Genomic DNA, 19,258 nt, shown 5'->3' on the forward strand with positions numbered 1-19,258 from the left:
TCCTGGTCGAACAGATGATAGCATTTTATTTGAGGATAATTCAGGCAAATAACGGTGTAATTTGATGTACTTAGAATGATTACGCACTGAGGAATTTAGTAGACAAAACTTATAAACCACTACTAGGTGAAGCCCTTCCTTATCCCCTCAGTTGCTAATGTTGTCCCTCTCAAAATAACTATATTAACTACAATATATTGATTATCTTTCTATTTATCCTGTACACATACAGGAAGCAGGTAGGTGGCTTGGCGGACAGAGAACTGGCCCTGGAGTTAGGAAGACCATAGGCTACATATTGCATGCAGCCTTTGCGTAGCCTATTTAGGAAGTCCAAATCCAGACTCAGACTCAGATTGACCGTGGATGTTCCTCTTTATTCTCCACATTTCACTCTCCATGACCAGCTTTTCCTTCGCGTGAGTGCTACTGACATTCCTTCTTACAGAGCCTCTCAGTTTCTTAGTGTCCTGCCCATCTTGGCAAGATGAAAGGTGAAGCCTTCCTTCCTGGGTCCTGCTTCTCCACTACCCTCAGACTAGCGATCTTGGACACTGCTCTATAAAAAGGATCTACAGTCCCTCCTTCCCCAGCACTCCTAATCTGATGTTCCCATTGCCAGCACTTCCTTCAAAGCAGGACCTGTGACCCTGGGCAAGTTACTTAACTTGTCAGCTTGTCATGTATAAAATAGGGGTAATAATAGTATCTATCTCTCAGGGTTGTTGTGAGAATAAAATAAAGTAATATTTGTAAATCACCTTGCCAAGCTTAAAAAGGGGCCATCATCATCTTTATCATCAGCAGCAGCAACATCACCACTCCTTGTTGTCTTCTCCATTAGAACGTACACTCCTTGTGAGTAGGATTTATTTCATTCATTATATTTGTAGTCTCAGGGGCTAGCAATGTGTTTGGTACATAATAGTTGCTTTAAAGTGATTGGGTGATGGATAACTAACACTGACTTTTAAAAAACTTTTAAAATATATATTCAGTTTCAACAAGAGACTATGTTTTGTTAGGAAAAGAGATAGCACTCCTTATGGTAACAAAGGACTGGAATCAAAGTAGGTGGGTTTCTAATAACGAACAACCAAATATTGTAGCCTAAGGGTATAATGGAATGTCATCACAACCCTAAGAAATTATGAACTTGGAGATTTCATAGAAACCTAGGAAGATTGTAAAGCAGATTTGAGAACAAATAAAGCAGGACTCCTATCAGTCAACCCATGGAGTGTTTATTTAGTGTTTACCGTGTGCCAGACACTGCTAAGAATAGAAAAACAATGAATGAAACAATCCTACTCCAAAGATGTTTACATTCTCCTTGGGGAGACAACAAGGACACACATGCAGAACAAATAGAAAGAAAATAAGCACAAAAAATTCAAAGCAGTTAAACAGAAGGTCTATAATGTACATGAAAACAACGCTAAGATGTAGCTGAACTCAGATTTATTGTAATGAGCAATCTTAGTTCTGAAGAATGGAGGCTAAAATGGATCCTTTTTCAGTATGGTCCCCCTCCTCTGCCAGGGGGAGGGAAGGCAGACTGTAGAGGTGCAGAATGTTGCAAGTGCTGTCAGACATGGTTGCTTTGTTGGTTTGCGTGTTAGCCTTTTCTTTCTTTCAGTTGAGAAAAATGGCTCAGAAAATGGCTATTGTAAAAATATATATATAACAAAAACTCAGTATTCATATTCATTTCTTAGGTGCAGCAATATTTCATTACATGCATAAATCACAGTTTGTTTAATTTTTTCTCAATCTGTGGGTACCTGTTTTGTTTTCAGTGGGAATGGCTACAATAAATCTTTCTCCTTTTTTTTCTTCAAAAAATAAGAAAGAGCAGAAACTGATCATAACTAAGCTTAGGAAGATTAGATCTAAAGTTAATTGGGCTAAAAGACAATCAGCCCATGATAATGAATTTGAAATCTCCTCATCATTTTGTTTACCCAGACTGTAGTCCAGTAGGGGATTGAAACTGGCATGAGATTAAAGGCAGACACAGATGGAGGTCACTGTTGTACACGAAGAATCACATGTGTCTCAGCTGAGTGCATACATATGGTCCAACAGTCTCTGATTGTAATCTCCCAGAATTCTAAAGCTATTTTACAACTTCTTTTGGCCTAATAGACTTTTGGCATAGTCTCCCCTGTGTCCCCAGGTACATTTGATCCCAATGGAGCTTTAGCTTGTCGTAAAGTGCTGACTCATATTATGCTCTGAATAAGGGATAGAAAATCCCTTGTGATTAAGAAAGCAGTGAGGTGCAAGTCAGAAGGAGAATTTTATATTGGCATGGATTTGAGAAACCTACCTTTTACCAGTTGGTTTTAAGACATGAAATTCTGAGCTGAGATACTTAGTCCACTGCTATAAATGCCACTCTTTTCATCCAGATGCATAGGAAGCACACACTCTAAGAATGTACATGCACATGAATATACATACAGATTTCCCTTCTGCCCCTAGCCCACAGAATAAAGGGTAAAGAGAGAGGAAAGTAATCTAACTGTTACTGTAGAGAAGATATTCACCCTAAACAACTTCAGCAGTGAATACATCTGGGTTTCCAGAAAGCTCCACAATGTCCTCTCGTATGATAGATTTTGTTTTGTATAAATGTTATCTAAGTAGGACACACTCACTGATAGTCGTGCTTTGGGGAAAAAAGTTTATTATTGGAGGGAGTAATGTGGGTTAGGGAAAGCAAAGTAAAGGACAAGTATATGTGATAAGTTTCTCCACAATAAAAGAAAGTAGGTAGTTAATATGCTGCTGCAGCAGAGTCACTGTATAAAACAGGTATCTCAAAATAGAGATCAGAACAGTACAGTTTGAAAAGAACTTTGTCCTTGAACTATCATCATTAATTCTAAGCCCCTACTATGTGTCAGGTACTATACAACGCTCCGGGAATAAAAAAATTTAAGGGGATAAAAAAATGTGCAGTATCTAGAAAAGTAGTGGGAAACTTATTGTGAGAGACATTTTTGTAAGCTGGTTTATATTGCATTTACTAACCTTTAGAAATATTTGCTTCCCTACGATCTGTTTTTACTTTGCACAGAATCTCAGAAACTTATTTGTTCCAACATCATTGAAAAGTGTGTGCAAGGAATACAGTAGAACTCTGAAACTCAAGGTGACTGTGTCTATGCTACCACATGGATGTTTACAAAACTCTTCAGAAATGAGAATTGTTACTGACAACTAAAAGTAAAGAAATTCAGTCCATGATGGGGGTTAAGGTTTCATCATTCTACATACAGTTATTAAGCACATTAGTTAAGTAGTAAGATATAAATAAGCATATAACCACACAAATAGTAAATATATGCTTCAGCGAATGAATTCTCAGAAAACCAAATTTCTTTATAACAAAGTAAACTAAGCAAGTTCCATATGAGGGTAGGGATTATTCTGTTTTTATCAGGGACTGGTTTTCATTTTGCTGTTTCATTCTTAGCATCTAACTCATAGTAGGCACTTACTATATATTTGCGAAATTGAACTGAATTGATAATTTGTGGAGGCCAGATGGCACATGGAGGCCAGGAAATTCTCATGCTAGCTGTGGTGCTGTCCATCGTATTGGTGCTGACAGGCATCAGGTCATTGATTGGGAACCATTCTTTAAAAAGTTAGAATTGGCTTTCTTGAGGGTAGGAGAACTGAGGTATTATAATACAGCACATTTTATATGGAGGGGAACAAGGGAGAAAGAACTTACCTCCCTCTTTCTCTTTTTCTTTTCTTCCCCTATGCTGTTTTCTCTTCTCTGACATGAAGGATGGAGACCTATAGTTTGAGTCACCTAGAAAGAAAGAGGGAAGATACTGAGGTGGACAAACATGTTGGTCCTGATCTCCTCATTTCCACTAATATAGTTTCTTCATTACAGAGTTCACAGAGTGTATTTTCCTTCCTTCCTTCCTTTCCCGCTTCCTTCCTTCCTTCTTTCCTTACCCTCCCTCCACTGGAAGTTTTGACCTCATTTGTCTTCTGACATAAGCCAATTTGCCCCTCCTTAGACACCTGGTGGTCCCATGATGCTGAGGGCCATCATGCTGGTGCCAGATTTAGTGTAGACACTTAGTTGGCTTTAGACTCACTGCAGCTTACAACTCCTACCTAGAAACAGAGACTACATGCATGCACCACCACACCATACTCCGCTTGGTCCATAGGTTTTTGATGACTAGTCCAGGGTTTGTACAACTGGCTTTTGGTACATTACAAGTGTTGCCCCTTTCTAAAACATTCTAAAGCTGGAAACTGGAAGAACCTGAATTGAACTGGAGAATCAGTGGTGCATTAAAGCAGTAGTACTTGGTCAGCAAGTGTCTTTTAACTCCTTCATAAAAGGGGAGGGAAATGTTGGCATTACTGTGGAGGGCTCTTCACTGATCACATCTGTATTGAGTTGGCATCATAGGCCTAAGACTCCTTTGTGATTTCTAATATAATAACCTGTGATCTCATTTGTGGAGGTATTCTTTCCAGTGATCAAGCTCACAACCCTTCTAATGCCTTCTCATCCTGTGTAATTCCCCCAGCAGGGGTCCACTTCTGTGAAGTCTTCTTTTAAATCTCTTGACATTGCTTGGATACTAATGGAATACACAGGCTAGCCAACCAGTATCTTTTGGGCTCCCTGAATGATCAGCCCACCTCCTTTTCTTGTCATTCATCTCTCTGGTGATGTATTTTATGATACTTCTCTTATATAGATAGTTCTCCCATAATGCTGCAACCTTTTCTTTCCCACCACAAGTCTCTCCATTGTCTTTGTGTAACTTAGAACTTCAGTTCTTCGAAGATTGTGACATTCCTTGCTTTGTTAGCCATATTACAGTGCTGAAAAAATATTACTGTTTTAAGAGAGGGGCCTTTGTTTCAGGAAGAAGTTTGGGCTCATTAAAAGCAGATACAGTCTCCCAAATGCCATCTACCTCTTTTTTCTCCCATTTACCTCTGGTTCCAGCATGTTGTTGTGGTGGGACAGCAGTTTCCTGATGTAACTTCCCTTACCCTGACATATCTTCCATACAAATAGCCTCACCTGCATCTTCCTTGAGACCCAACTTCTCTAGCTGCTTCCCTGGTGAAGGCCTCCCTGGGCCCCCACCCCTGCCTGAAACCTGATTGGTTCTAACTTCTCTGAAACAACTTCCTGGCCTAGGGCCACTAAAAAGCCCAAGCCATGAGGTCTCCTATCAGACTTGATGGGTGCCTGAGACCACAGAATTTGCTTGCTATACCTTGAGGCCATTTCCCGATGGAGACAAGAGGAGCTATGTCCAGAGGAGCCAAGTGCCACTGTATCCTTGTTGCATATTTTTGCTTTGTTAGGGCCAAGTAAACTTCTTTGTTGAACATCCAGTGAGTGAGCGAGTGCCTCATTTTATTCCAACGTTCAGCCTGACTTTAGAGCTGTACCCACAATAATTGTTATTGTTCAATTGTGTCAAACTCTTCATGGTCCCATTTGGGTTTTCTTGCCAAGGGTACTAGAGTGGCTTGCCGTTTTCTTCTCCAGCTCATTTTACAGATAAAGAACTGGTAAATGAATTGCCCAAGGTCACATAGCTGCAAAGTGTCTGAGGCTGAATTTGAACTCAAGAAGATGAGTCTTCCTGATTCTGAATCCAGTGTTCTAGCCACTGCACCATTTAGCTGCCCACAACAATTATACTTGTGCTATGTTTATCTAAGATGTATGCACTGACCAGCAATCCAGATGCATATCATAGTCTGAACAACAGGCATTCTTTATCCACTTGGTTATTACCGAGTGAATTGTTAGGCCAGACTCTTTTGAATGATTATGGATCTCATTTAGGAGGTTTGTTTTTCTTTACTTATGGCTAAAACATACATACATACATATATATATATATATTCATATATATATATATATATATATATATAAAATTAAAACATACCCTCTTCATTAATAGAAATTGTTATTCAAATGATAAATATCAGTTCAACACAAATGACACAAGGCAGTATGTGATTAATTATTAAGCTACCATGGGTTAGAGTTGTGTGGCAAAGCTTTATGGAAGGAGCGGAATTTGAAATGAGTCTTGAAGTGTGAGTAGAATCTAAATAGATAGAGGAAAGAGTTGTAAGCAAAAGTTCAGAGTGTGAAAGCAGATGATGTATTCTGGGGGAGAGAGTAGACTGATTTTTAAAAATATTGTGCTGTATATCAATTTGACATTGGTATATGCAGCTTTGGCCTAAACCAGCCAGTGAAACAATCCCTGGCAGCCAAGGGCTGTGAGAAGTATGAAGCCAAAAAAGTTATAAACGATGAATCTAACAGTGAATGTAATATGATGACAGCGTTCTTGCTTCTAGCGTCTGTGAAAAAGCAAGAATCATCCTCCTAGACTGTTGTTATGATCACCACTCAGAAGCTTGTATTGCCTTCTAGCAGTTGTCTTGCAGATCCAACTAAAACTCCTGATTTCAGACCTTAAAGCCATCTATAAACTAGCCCCTGATGATCTTACTGTTCTTTTCCTCCTTTAACTCTGGCTTCTAAGCTTCTATTCCAACTAAACAAAGAAGTTCAGCAATACCTCTTGCAAAACTTTCTGTGTTACTCACCTCAAAACCACTGGACATGCTGTCCTTTTAAACTCTGACTTTAAAGCAAGCACTTATATGTATGCCCAAACATTGCAAATGTGGAAGAGTGGAAGCAGTGTTGGAGTTGGAAGACCTGGGCATAAATCCAGGTTTAGTCATTTCATACTTAACCTTAATGAGTGCATTATCACATTTCCTACCTCAGTTTCTTCAACTGTAAAATGATGGGACTGGATGAGATCTCACATATGGACCTTTTAAACTCTAAATTTATAATCCTAAATCCTATCAGTTGTGCCTCTGCAATATCTTTGGAGAACATCCCTTTTGGAGAACATGACTATTCAAACATGACTATTCCTGCCCCCTAATTCAGCCCTTTTTTTGCAACTGCTGGTATATAAAGCCCATAATCTGTTTTCAGCTTACTTTTATAACCTTCTTTCCCACTTATCTACTTTATGTTCTAGCTATACTAGACTAATACTAGCTGTACCTCAACTTCACTATGCCTCATCTTTGGGATGGGATGCGGTACCTCCTCATCTCACTATTTAGAATCTTTTTCCTTCCACCAAGGTTGAGCTCAGATGTGAAGCCTTCCATAAGATCTCTGTGATTAAAAGTGTTGTCTCCATACTCTCATTATCTTAGAGTACTTTGTATGGACTTCTCTTTTACCACCACCATCCCCTACTTTGCACTATGTTTATCTGCATATATTCTCTGGATAGATTCTCTATTTCCATTTCCTTCCTAATGGAATGTAAGTTTCATGAAGGTAAGACTGTCATTGACAGTTTTTTGGTTTTATTCAGAACCTTGAATATGGTAGGTACTTAATAAATGTTTTAAATTAATTGAGTTGTTCATTTGTAGCAAATAAAGGGATTGGAATTTTCAAGTAACTTTTTCCCTACCTGTGTTACCTAGCTTTTGTTTAAAACAAAGAAAAATGTCATCAGAGTCCTATAATGCTGGCATATTTTTAGGAATCTGAAATTTCTGGTTTCTGGTTGCTCATATTTCTATGGTTGTAAGGGCTGGCCAGAATTACTTGTCCAAAAAAATGAGAGGAGAAGCAGGTAGGGGGAATAGTGGATAAGAACACTGGCCCGAGGCTCATAGGAGGAGCAGTGTTTAATTCCTGCATTAGACACATACTAGCTTCGTGAGCTTTAGTTTCCCTATCTGTTAAATGAATAATAATCATACCCACCCTTCAGTGCTACTGTGAAGGTAAGATGAGATAATATTTGTAAAGTGCTTTGCAGACCTTAAAGTGCTATATAAGTGCTAGTTATCATTATTATTATTAATATTATTGTCATCAGATGAAACAGTCTCGTGATAGTCATCTGGAAAGGAGGTTAATTTTGTCAAAGATCAAATAAATGTCTTGTTTCTTACTTTAGGGTTTCAAAAGATCCGTGATTTCATCTTTGTCAGTTCCCATTTCAAAGAGAGACTATACCTTAGAGATCATCTATTCCAGCCTCCCTTCCCATTTTACAGATAAGAGAACTAAAGCCCTCAGAGGTTAAGTGAATTGTACAAGTTCATACAGGTAGTGGCACAACTGGAACTAGAATCCAACTTGTCTGACTCCCATTCTGAGCCCTTACACTGAGAGTAGTATGATTATGAGGTGAGTAGGTAGTGCAGTGGATAGAGAACTGACCCTAGAGTCAGGAAGACCCAAGTTCAAATCTATCCTTAGAGACTTACTAGCTTTATGACCCTGGGCCAGTCACTTAACTCTCTTTACCTCTGTTTGTTCATCTGTAAAAATGAGCTGGAGAAGAAAATGGCAAACCACTCCAGTATCCTTGCCAAGAAAACCCCATGAAGAGTCAGACATGACAGAAAACAACTGGACAACAACATAGTATGATTATACTCCCTGGATATAGGGGCAAGTCTTCTTAAAAGAAAGGAATGTCCAGTTAAGATTTGTGAAAGGGAGTGACCAGGTGACCTAGTAAGGAAAAAAGTCAAAACCACTTAGGCTTGTGGTTATATTTCTATTGTAGAACTTATTTCATCAATGAAGGCCAGATTCCCTAATACCCTTCCAGCTGGATATTGCAACTTTCTTTCTGGTTAGTAGCAAACCAGGTGATGGAATGAACACAGTTCCTGTGGCAGAATCTGAACTTATTGTCTTAGCCATATTTTACATTCAGAAAAACTAAAGTGAGTTGCTAGGCTAAGGAAAGTAGAGGACACACAGTAGGTTCTCAGCAGGTTTCTCTTACTCATCAGGGGGTTCAGCTTATCTTCTGATTATGTTACAGCTGATAATCTGGTGTTAGCTTGCTTGCTGTATTTCACATACAACATTTGATCTCCCATATCTGTACCTTTGCACATGTTGTACCTCATGCCTGGAATGTACTACCCCTTCACCTTCACTTTACAGACTTTCTTCCTTCAAAACTCAGCTCAAGAAGATGTAGAGAGCATTACAAAATGTAAAATAGATAATTTTGATTATATAAAATTTAAAAGTTTTTGCACAAACAAAACCAATGCAACCAGAATTATAAGGAAAACAGAAAACTGGGGGAAAAATTTGCAACAAGTATCTCTGGTAAAAGCCTCAATTCTCAAATATATAGAAAACTGAACCAAATTTATAAAAATATAAGTCATTCCCCAACTGATAAATGGTCAAAGGCTATGAATAGGCAGTTTTCAGAAGAAGAAATTAAAGCTCTATAGTCATATGAAAAAATGCTCTAAATCACTATTGATCAGAGAAATGCAAATTAAAACAACTCTGAGGTACCACCTCATACCTATCAGAGTGACTAATATGACAAAAAAGGAAACAGTTGGGTGTTGGAGGGATTGTGGGAAAACTGGAACACTAATGCATTGTAGGTGGAACTGTGAGCTGATCCAACCATTCTGGAGAGCAATTTGGAACTAAGGGCTATAAATCTATACGTACCCTTTGATCCAGCAATTCCACTGCTAGGTTTATATCACAGAGAGATATAAGAAAAAAGAGAAAAAGACCTATTTGTACAAAAATATTTATAGCAACTCTTTGAGTTGGCTAAGAATTGGAAATGAGAGGGATGCTCATCAGTTGGGGGATGGCCATGATATATAGTATATGATTGTAATGGAATATTATTGTGCTATAAGAAGTGACAAGCAGGATGATTTCATAAAAACCTGAAAAGACTTACATGAACTGATGCGTAGCAAAGTGAATAGAACCAGAGAACATCGTATACAGTAACAGTTATATTACTCAATGAAGAGGTGTGAGTGATTTAACTTCTCTCAACAATACAAAGATCCAAGACAATCCCAAAGGACTAATGATGAAGCGTAGTCTGTCTCCAGAGAAAGAATGGATATTGGTGGAATACAGACTGAAGCATGCTCTTTTTCCCTTTCTTTCACTTTTTTTCTTTTATTTGAGTCTTCATGCACAAAATGACTAATACGGAAATGTTTTACATAATTGCATAGGTACAACCTATAGCTAATTGCTTACCATCTCAGGGATGGGGTTGAGGGGGGAAAGAGGAAGGGAAGAATTTGGAAGTCAAAACTTTAAATAAAAATGTTTTTTAAAAATTGGGAGAAAAGCTCAGCTCAGTTGCCTCTTCCTCCCATGTGCAGTCTCTTCTGTTCCCTCCCTCCCCTGTCCCCAAAGTAGTACCCTTCACTTGGAAATTAGCTGTTATACATTAAATTTTCCTTTTGCATGATGTTTCCCATTCAATATAATGGAAACTCCTTGAGTTAGGGACTGTTATTGATTGATTATTATTGATTAACACTGATTTGTATTTGTTATCTCCAGGGCTTAGCACAGTGTCTGGTACTTGGTTGGCATCCAATAAACATCTGTGGGATTGAATTGAACTGATTTGAATTGAATTAGAATAAAAAGTGGGGAAATCTATTTGAGCCAATCTAGCTATCCTGTCACTTCCTATGTTTTTTAATCTGAAAAATTAGTTTTCTGATGCTTCAGTCTAAGCTAATTAGAAACTCAGTGCAGACTGGGTGTTAGTGCCAGTGAAAGTGGCTTTATTTAACATTTAAAAAGTCTGAATGGCAATAGTGGTATTTCCAGCCCCAGTCCCTTTATATTCCCCTTCAGCATGCTTCCAAATGGAAATTATCTAGAGAAGATTTTCTAGAGGCAAACTGTGGATTACAAATGTCTGAGAAGTGCTGCATGGCCAGAGTGTTGTCTGCCTGCGTTGGTGCAGTCACTTTGCCGTTTACTCCCAGCTGTGAAGGGTGGAGTTTCTGTATATCTGTTGTGTGGATGAGCAGTCGCAGGTTTTTTCCCCCAAAGTGTTTGCGAGAGGATGATTCACTACAGTTTTTTGACCCCTTTATTGACTCTCCTTCAGACACACATGCACTCTCTTCTCTCCACCCCCATGTATTTTACCACCAGAGGAATGAAAACTTGGTCTCTCACTCAGCTGGGCTTCCTTCAAGTGCATCATGCTGAATTGTGAATTAATCCAGCCAGTGAAAAGAATGTTACAGGTCTTGTGTGGTGGGTGCTGGAGAACGAGTACAGCTCAACAAATGTCAAGAGATCCCAGACTTCAGATGTGGAGAGTGCACTAGGAAGCCACAAAACATCTCAAGGCTAATGGAGATCTTAATGTGCCTTTAGACGTCTGTTAATCAACTAGCAAAAGAGGCTAAATGTGGGATGGGGAACAAGCAGCAAGAGCTCCAACATAAATCACTCTGGACCCACCGAGCATGATAGTCTGAGGAGGGTAATGATCTCTCCAGGAAAGAATTTACTGCAGTAATCAGGGAAGAGAGAGCAAGATGTAGAGAGGGGGACAAGGACCCCCAGAAAGTAAGTATAATCGGTCTTTATGCAGAGCTTGCAGCAGCAGGTGGAAAGCTGTAGTTTTCATTAACTGGTGGTGATATCTAGCCATCTTTTACTGGATAATAAATGGATATTTGTGACTGTAGCATGCATAATGCCTGCGAAGGATTTTTGTTTGCATGTCTCTTTTGAAACATCTTTCGGGAGATTCCATATAACTGCTTCTAGATATCGGGTCCTCAGAGAATAGATTGTAAAACTCTTAGAAGGAGACAAAGACAGTCTCCACAGACGTCTGTGGCTGTTCATTTAAAGAGGAAACAGATCACGCTGCTGCCAGTTAGAACTAGGTGACTCTCCTTTGCGCATATATATAACGTAACTAGGGAGGGGGATGCAAGAGTGGGTACAGATTGAGCAGCAGTGATGAGTAGTGGGGGGAGAGGGAAAGAGAGGACAATATTTATTATAATAGAAGAAGGAAGCAAAATCTCCCAAGTCTCCTGCCTGCATTCCCCTGGCTCCTATGCACCTTTGGGAATTGGTGCACATGTACATGTTATTGCCTAATGAGCTGAGAGCATGTTCATATTTAAGGTTTTACTCCCAGGTACTGTGAAGTGAGCAACATGTTGAAAAGTGACTTTGGCAAAAAGAAATTATTGGCAAGCAAAGATTGATTTTTTTAAAGAAATCTTTACTGATAATTATACTTTCACAAAGACATGCTATGCACATAGTAAGCAACCGATAAATACCTAAAATTTAAAGGAATTAACTGTAGTAGATCAGAAGAGGGGGGACGGGAATGTCCCAATATCAGGGAGAAATGGTTAAATTCCATCCAGTTTGTCACACTACCACTCCCTCTCTTCCTGTATTTCCTCTTGCTTTCCTATTTCTTCTTCTCCCTGCTTTATTCACTATTATTTCAAAAGGGGGAAGAGTTAGGGGAAAGGTTGTGATGAGAACAGCTTACAGCTATATAACATTTTCTTCATCCTTTGCCTCTAGCATTGCCAGTGATGTGTGGGAAGGTTTGGGCATTGAGGCCAACTCTCCCTTACCTGAGTTCACAGATTGTTATAGTACTTCTTTCCCTTTCTCCCTACTTCTCCCCCATTGGAAGGCTTCAAGTCAGGAGCCAAATATATTATTAGAAAAAGTTGAGGACTGCTTTTTTGCAGGATAGGCAAGGAAATATTCTAGAATTCCTGAAGGGAGAGACTTGTAGCACTAACTGTGGGGTACTACTGTTTCATTTCCACATGAGACTGTGGTCATAGGAGTCAGGTCAAATGCTGTAGAATTAAAAAGGGCTTTTCCATCTACCTTCTTATAAGCTCGTTTGTTGAGTGATGGCTGTCCTTACAATGAAGTGATTGAATCTGAGTGTATTTAATCCTTCCATCTCTTACCATGAAGGTAGTAGGGGTTTGATGACCCTAATTTATTAGTGCTCTCCAGTGCGTGGTTCTTACTATTCAGCACCCTATGTTAATTCCTGGGGGGATATAAAGAAAGGTAAAAATATAGACTTTGCCAAACTTACATACTAATGTGGGAGATGACATGAAAAGAACTATAGACATAGAAGATATATATGGTGTAAATGGGAAGTAATTCTCACAAAGAATGCACTGGCAGTGGGGTGCAGAGGGGGAGATACTGGGAAAGGCCTCTTGCACAAGGTGGGATTTGAGCTCAGTCTTGAAGGAAGTCAGGAGGCCAAGGAGAACTTTCCAGTCATGGGAGGAGGCCAGGTAGTCATATCATTTAGGTGTCAAACTCAAAGAGAAAGCTATATATTGACTTACAAAACCACAAATTAAAATTATCTATGTTGCATTGCATTTTTATTTATTTTGTTAAGCATTTCCCAATTCCATTTTCATCTGGTTCTGGCCCACTCTTGGGAGGTTTGTTGTGTGCCTTGGGTCTGACACCTATAATTTAGTCATTCCCCTTGTTTTGTAAATAAAGATACTTGAGACTCAATGAAGTGAAGATCATATTTTTTAATGCAGCTGTGATTTCAGCTGAATAGGAAGCACCTCCTAAGGAGCTCAGGCTAGAAAGAACATCAGCATCTGCTTTACAAAATTAAAAGTTTGGAAGAGTTGCCTTGCGAACCTGTCTGGAGTCACCCAGTCAGTTCGAGTCTGATAGAGAAGTGAAAGTCATTCTTCCTGCCTGAGGCCAGCCCTCTATCTGCCATGCCACTGTTGCCTCTGACTCAAGGTCACACAGCTGTTAAATAGCTGAGCCAGGATTCCAACCTTGGCTTTTGAAAACCCTGGCTCTTTACAATAGAACTGAACAGGGACCCAGGCATCTGGAATTCAAGTCCTGAATTTGCCACCAATTCTGGAAACAGTGCAGAATTCTGTTGGCATTGTACTCAGGCTGTTACCTGGGTGGCATGGTCTTTGACTCAGTAAGATGTCTTGTCGATTAGGGAGTTTTAAAGTGGTTCTAAAGCACAAAACAATAAATAGTACTAACATTTTTGCTTTTAACGTGTCTGGCAGTTGTTCCTTTTGTCACTTACAAAAATAATAGTGATGTGGCTTGTACCAGCAAGGGACAGTGTTGAAAGGTTATTCACCTTTTTATATGGAAAGCCTCTCCGTTAGAAAAAAATGAGACTAACTAGGTAATTTGGGGTCATACCTGTAAGTGTAGTTACGTCTTAATCATAGCGCCTGGCAGAGTGGTATAGATTCTGCTAGGCTCTCTTTTTCTCTGTTCAACCATTTCGTCTGTTGCTAGGTGTGGCTGCTTACTTGCTTGGATGGACTCTTGAACCCATAGTGAACATATTAGTGAGACCCCAGAAATCAGGTGAACATTGTTCCTCCTAAGAGCTAAATATGGCAAGTTGGCTTTTCAGTTTTTTGGTCACAGTATTTGTACAAGCTGGTTTGTGATATCTATGTCAAAGAAGAGACCGATGATAGCTCTACATATTCATCTCAATAATAACAGCTAGCATTTCTTTAATGCTTTAAGGTATACAAACCACTTCACATCTCATTTGAGATCATATCTCATTACAACAACCCTGCAAGTTATATACTGTTATTATCCCTGTTTTTCAGATGTGGAAACTGAGGCAAGTAAATATCAAGTTTTAAGTAAGTCATACAGTTAGTACCTAAGATAGCATTTGAACTCAGCTCTTTCTTACTCCAATTCCAGTTCTTTATGCGTCCAGGAGCTAGTAAGTACATATGGATAACAAGTATCCAAATGAAAGATAAAGTTTTTAGGGGTATAGGGCTCACCTATGGTACTATGACTGTACACCCTTGTATTATTTCTAGCCATTAGAGCCCAGTATAGGTTTTTTTGATCCCAGATGTAATCATATAGCTTAAAAGGACACTTAATGTATTTAGTCTGGATATGCTTCAAATTGATGGAATGTAAGAGAGGTTGCATCATATATTTGGAAAAGGAAAAATGTTTTCAAATGGTTCAACAATCCCTTAAGAAAAAAAAAATATGCAGTTTAGTGGAAAGGAAAGGGATTTCTAGATATAATTTTGAAATTAATTGTAATTATGCACTTTGCATTTCAGCCTGAAATTGAGAAAGCTTTATTCTTGGGATTATAGGAAAAATGAGATAGGAAAAAACCTAAGTCATTCATCAGACCATCCCCAGCTAGTTTGCACTCCTACTGCGCAAAATAGGAATATAGAACTGTCACCTACAAAGACTCTAAAACCTTATCGTAGTCAGATGGAGGTATAGAGATTCTCCCATGTCTCCCTTTGCTTGATAACCCCTACCTATATTTTGCACTGCAGATGAAGCAGAAGAGTAAGAGGACTGAATCATTTAACAACTGAAGAATCAGTTATACTTTGAAATTGGCTACATAGTGATTGAATTGCATGATTGTTAAACTGACAATAACCAAAAGCAAAAGATGTGAACATCTCTCTAAATGAAATGTTCAGTGAAGACCCCCCCCCCACTGGAATGTGTGCTTGAAAGCAGAGGCTGGGGTCTTTTTTTCTTTGTTTGGGTTTTGGGTTTTTTTGGTTTTTGGTCTTTCTTAGTATCTCAGTGCTTAGCACAGTACTTGGCACAGAGTAAGAACTTGTTGACTTGCCTCAGTGATGAAGGGTCATGTGTTTTGAGACATACCATTTTTCCTTTGAGCTATTCTTTCACCTATTTGTTTCTTAAGTTTGTTTTGAAAGACAAAGAAACTATAATTGCTCTACAATCCTAGCAATGATGGATTGGTCCATTGGGTATTCTTTTCCCCTAAACTGCCACTCCTTTCTTAAAGGAGAAAATTAATCCACTTAAGTGATCTGATGAAACAATTAATTTTTAGATGCTTTATTATAATTATGGCTCAGGGCTGCTTTCAGTAGAAGTTGCTGCGTTCAGACACAGGGTAGCAAATGCTAGATTGGACTCTGAAATTTGCATCAATTCCCATCTAGCATCCTATGAGATGTGCAAGGTTAGTGATGTGGGAAATGAGGCATCTAAACATGGGTTTATGAGTTTGCTTTACTGGTTGAAGTACTGGTCTTGAGAGAGCTGAGTTAAAATACAAAAACAAAACAAAACTGATTTGGTTCTTAGAGGTAAAATCCTGTTTGTTTTGGCAGGCTTGTGGAAAGAGGAACTAAATTTACTTACTGGTTCTAGCTGCCCAGAGATAGGCTGTCTTTCTCAATACCCAGCAAGTAGTTTATAGTAAGATTTTTATCTCCCATTTGTTAACGGTAAAGTCACATTACCGTGCACATTTCATTTGCCTAAATAGAAATTCCATTTTGGCAGTAAGGTAGTCTCCAAACTCTTTTCAGTGTGAACTTGTTATAAAACTTATTAAAGAAAGTATTCTAGCTTTGGGCTTTATTTCCAGTACATTGTTGCAGGAGCTAACTGTGTAGGACTCTATTTGCACTTTACACGGTGATAGAGAATAAAGGTGGAAGGACAGAAATGGCTATTGCCCTCAGAGAAAACCCTCAGGAAAGAATCTTTAACTCGTGGCATTTTTAGATTAATGTGGTGTAAAGTCTGGTGATAAGCATATGACACACAGGACAGAGAGTATAATGAGCTTGGTGGTAATATACCAGCAAAACACAGACAATTCTGCCCTGTATAGTAAACTGGAAGATGTTCCTGGCAAAAAAAAGATGACATCTCAGCCAGGCAGCATTATGGATCTGTGTCTGGACTCTGGGCAATCAAAAGCGGAAATGTCAAGTAGTACTTCCTATAGTCATAGGCTCATCCAGTCAGTCAAGCATTTGCATGCCTACTATATGCCAGGCACATAATACTAGGGATTCAAATCCAAAAATGCAACTACCTACCCTCAAAGAACTTATGTTCTACCAAGGAATACCAAATGTTTATAGATAAGTAAATGCAGGATATATACCCCCAAGATACGTGGGTGGAGCAAGGCAGACACTAACCACTAGGGAAATCAGGAATAGACTTTGTGAAAGAGGTGACATTTGAAATGAGCCTTGAAGTTAGGTAGGGTTCCAAGAGACAAAGGTGAGGAAAGAGCATTCCAGGCATGGGGAGGCATTCTCTTAAAAGACAAAGAAACAATAGAATGCTATGTATAGAAAAGTAAACACTCTAGTGGTTCGCCTCATATATGTAAGTGAATGAATGGCAGCTAGGTGGCACAGTGGATTCAGTGCAGGGCCTGAAGTCAGGAAAACTCATCTTCCTGAGTTCAGATCTGGTTTCAGGGCAGTTATTAACTGTATGGCCCTGGGCAAGCCATTGAACCCTGTTGTCTCAGTTTCCTCATCTGTAAAATAAGCTGGAGAAGAAAACGACACCACTCTAGTATCTTTGCCAAGAAAACTCCAAATGGGGTTATGAAGAGTCAGGCAAGACTGAAAGGACTGAACAGCAGTTATAGTGAATGCCAGAGAATAGCATGGAAACAGTCTGAAAAGATAGACTAGAGCCAGATTTTAGAGGGCTTTAAATGCCAGAGGAGTTTATAATTTAACTTAAAAGTACTGAGGAGCCACTGAAGCTTTTGGAGCAGGGAGTGACATTGTTAGACCTTGGATTTAGGAACATCAGTTTGGCAGCTATATGGAGGACAGATTGAAAAGGGAGAAGACTAAATACAGGAAGACCAATGACATGAGGCTATTGAAATTGTCCAGATGAGAGTTGATGAGGATCTGGATCGTAACATCAGAGATTTAGAATTGGAAGCAACCTCAGAAGTCATCTGAACCAATCCTCTTATTTTACAGATGAGGAAATTGAGGCCAAGAAAAGCTAAGTGACCAGCTCAAGATTGCACGAGGGAGTGAATAAGAGAGCTGGGATTGAATCTAAAGTCCTCTGATCCTACATGCAATGCTTTTTATGCTATATGGTGAATGATGAATGCTGTTGGAAAATGTTTCTGAAAAAGGAAAGAAAAGAAAGGAGATTGTTCATTTTCAGGACACCCATCCTGGGAATTCCATCATGTCCATTGCTTTAGGCCCCCTGGCCCCCGTTTGCTTGGCCTGCCTTAATCCTTTATTACTTTGCTAGTAACTCACAGCCCCCACCACATAGCAATTGGGAAGAGTCCTCTCCTAAGAAATAAAGTGGTAGGAACCGGGATACAGGGTGAATGACACTGAGGGCCATTTTGTTTTGTAACCCACAGGTCCTGAAGATGGCATAGTCATAAAACTCACCTTCCAGTGAGGTTGGAGACACATCTGTCTGTGGGCAGCCTGGGTCGCAGGCTTTGTTTGAAACTGACGGGAACTTGTCCACTACTTGCCCGAAAACCTTTCTCTCCTAATTCATGAGCCAGCAGGATGTGGTCGCTGTGCTTTCAGAACGCCTTCTCATAGCTGCATACAAAGGCCAAGCGGATAATGTGGTGCAGCTTATCAACAAGGGTGCCAAGGTAGCCGTTACCAAGGTAACAAGAGGAAAAACTCTTTAGAAATTCCCTGGGAACTAGCCTACCTCTTACCATTGTCTGTAAGACTGTCCTTTTTGGTTCACAGCTTTAAAAAAGCTGCTTCTTTCTTTCTGTCCTTTTTTTTTTTTTGGTGGGGGAAGGGAGGGATAAAAGGAAGGGATTCAAACTGCTGTTTTTATCTGTCTTTCATATTCATTTACTTGTAATTAACATTTGGCAGGCATTAAAAATCACATGGATTTTTAAAATCAGTATGGATTTCCTCTTCTGTTCATTTTACAAGTCAACAGTATCTGACAAAAAATAATTGAACATAAAAGTATATAGTGTAAAACCCATGTGATAACCAACTTTAAAATGTGTATCAGCTTTATAGGGCTTTGCCTACCCCCTACTAAGGGATAAAATAGTAGTCGTTGGAGATTTGCAGTGATCTGATTTTATTAAAGTTCATTCTATATTAAGGGTGTGTGTGGGGGGGTGTGTGGGTGTGTGTGTGTGAATCTGCGTGAATCTGTGTGATGGACCCCTTTGAAAGTCTTTTGGAGCTTGTGGACTCCTCAGAGTCACGTTTTTAAATGTATGAAAGAAAATAAATGAATTACAAATTAAATCAATTCTATTGAAATACATTTCCATATATCTATATCAATCTATCTGTCTGTCTATCTATCTATCTATCTATCTATCTATCTATCTATATATATATATATATATATATATATATATATATATATATAAAAGTTCAAAGTTTAAAGATGCCAGGTTAAGAACTCTTGTGTCTAAAGGACAATTTATTAAAAAGCAATATAAGGTAAATTACGTAATAAAGTAGGAGACTAGTTAAATATGTA

General features: G+C 39.0%; 1 protein-coding gene and 1 long non-coding RNA gene across 7 annotated transcripts in view; one reads left to right on the forward strand and one right to left on the reverse strand.

The window, feature by feature from the left end:
• Nucleotides 1-1,224: 1,224 nt before the first annotated feature.
• Nucleotides 1,225-18,274, reverse strand: LOC140526539 (uncharacterized). The gene is made up of 3 exons (XR_011974414.1): nt 18,169-18,274; nt 3,749-3,832; nt 1,225-1,664 (listed from the first exon to the last, which is right to left on the reverse strand). It is a non-coding gene; the product is annotated as an uncharacterized lncRNA (long non-coding RNA).
• ANKRD6 (ankyrin repeat domain 6) overlaps nt 18,261-19,258 on the forward strand; it is a 95,936-nt gene continuing 94,938 nt past the window's right edge. For all 6 annotated transcript variants that reach the window (XM_072642818.1, XM_072642821.1, XM_072642825.1 and 3 more), the window contains exon 1: nt 18,261-18,401. In XM_072642818.1, coding sequence (XP_072498919.1) covers nt 18,282-18,401 — 120 coding nt within the window. In that variant the 5' untranslated portion in view covers nt 18,261-18,281. The remainder of the gene's footprint in view (nt 18,402-19,258) is intronic.

The sequence above is a fragment of the Notamacropus eugenii genome, chromosome 2 (genome assembly GCF_028372415.1).
Source record: "Notamacropus eugenii isolate mMacEug1 chromosome 2, mMacEug1.pri_v2, whole genome shotgun sequence".
In the NCBI taxonomy this organism is placed as follows: Eukaryota; Metazoa; Chordata; class Mammalia; order Diprotodontia; family Macropodidae; genus Notamacropus; species Notamacropus eugenii.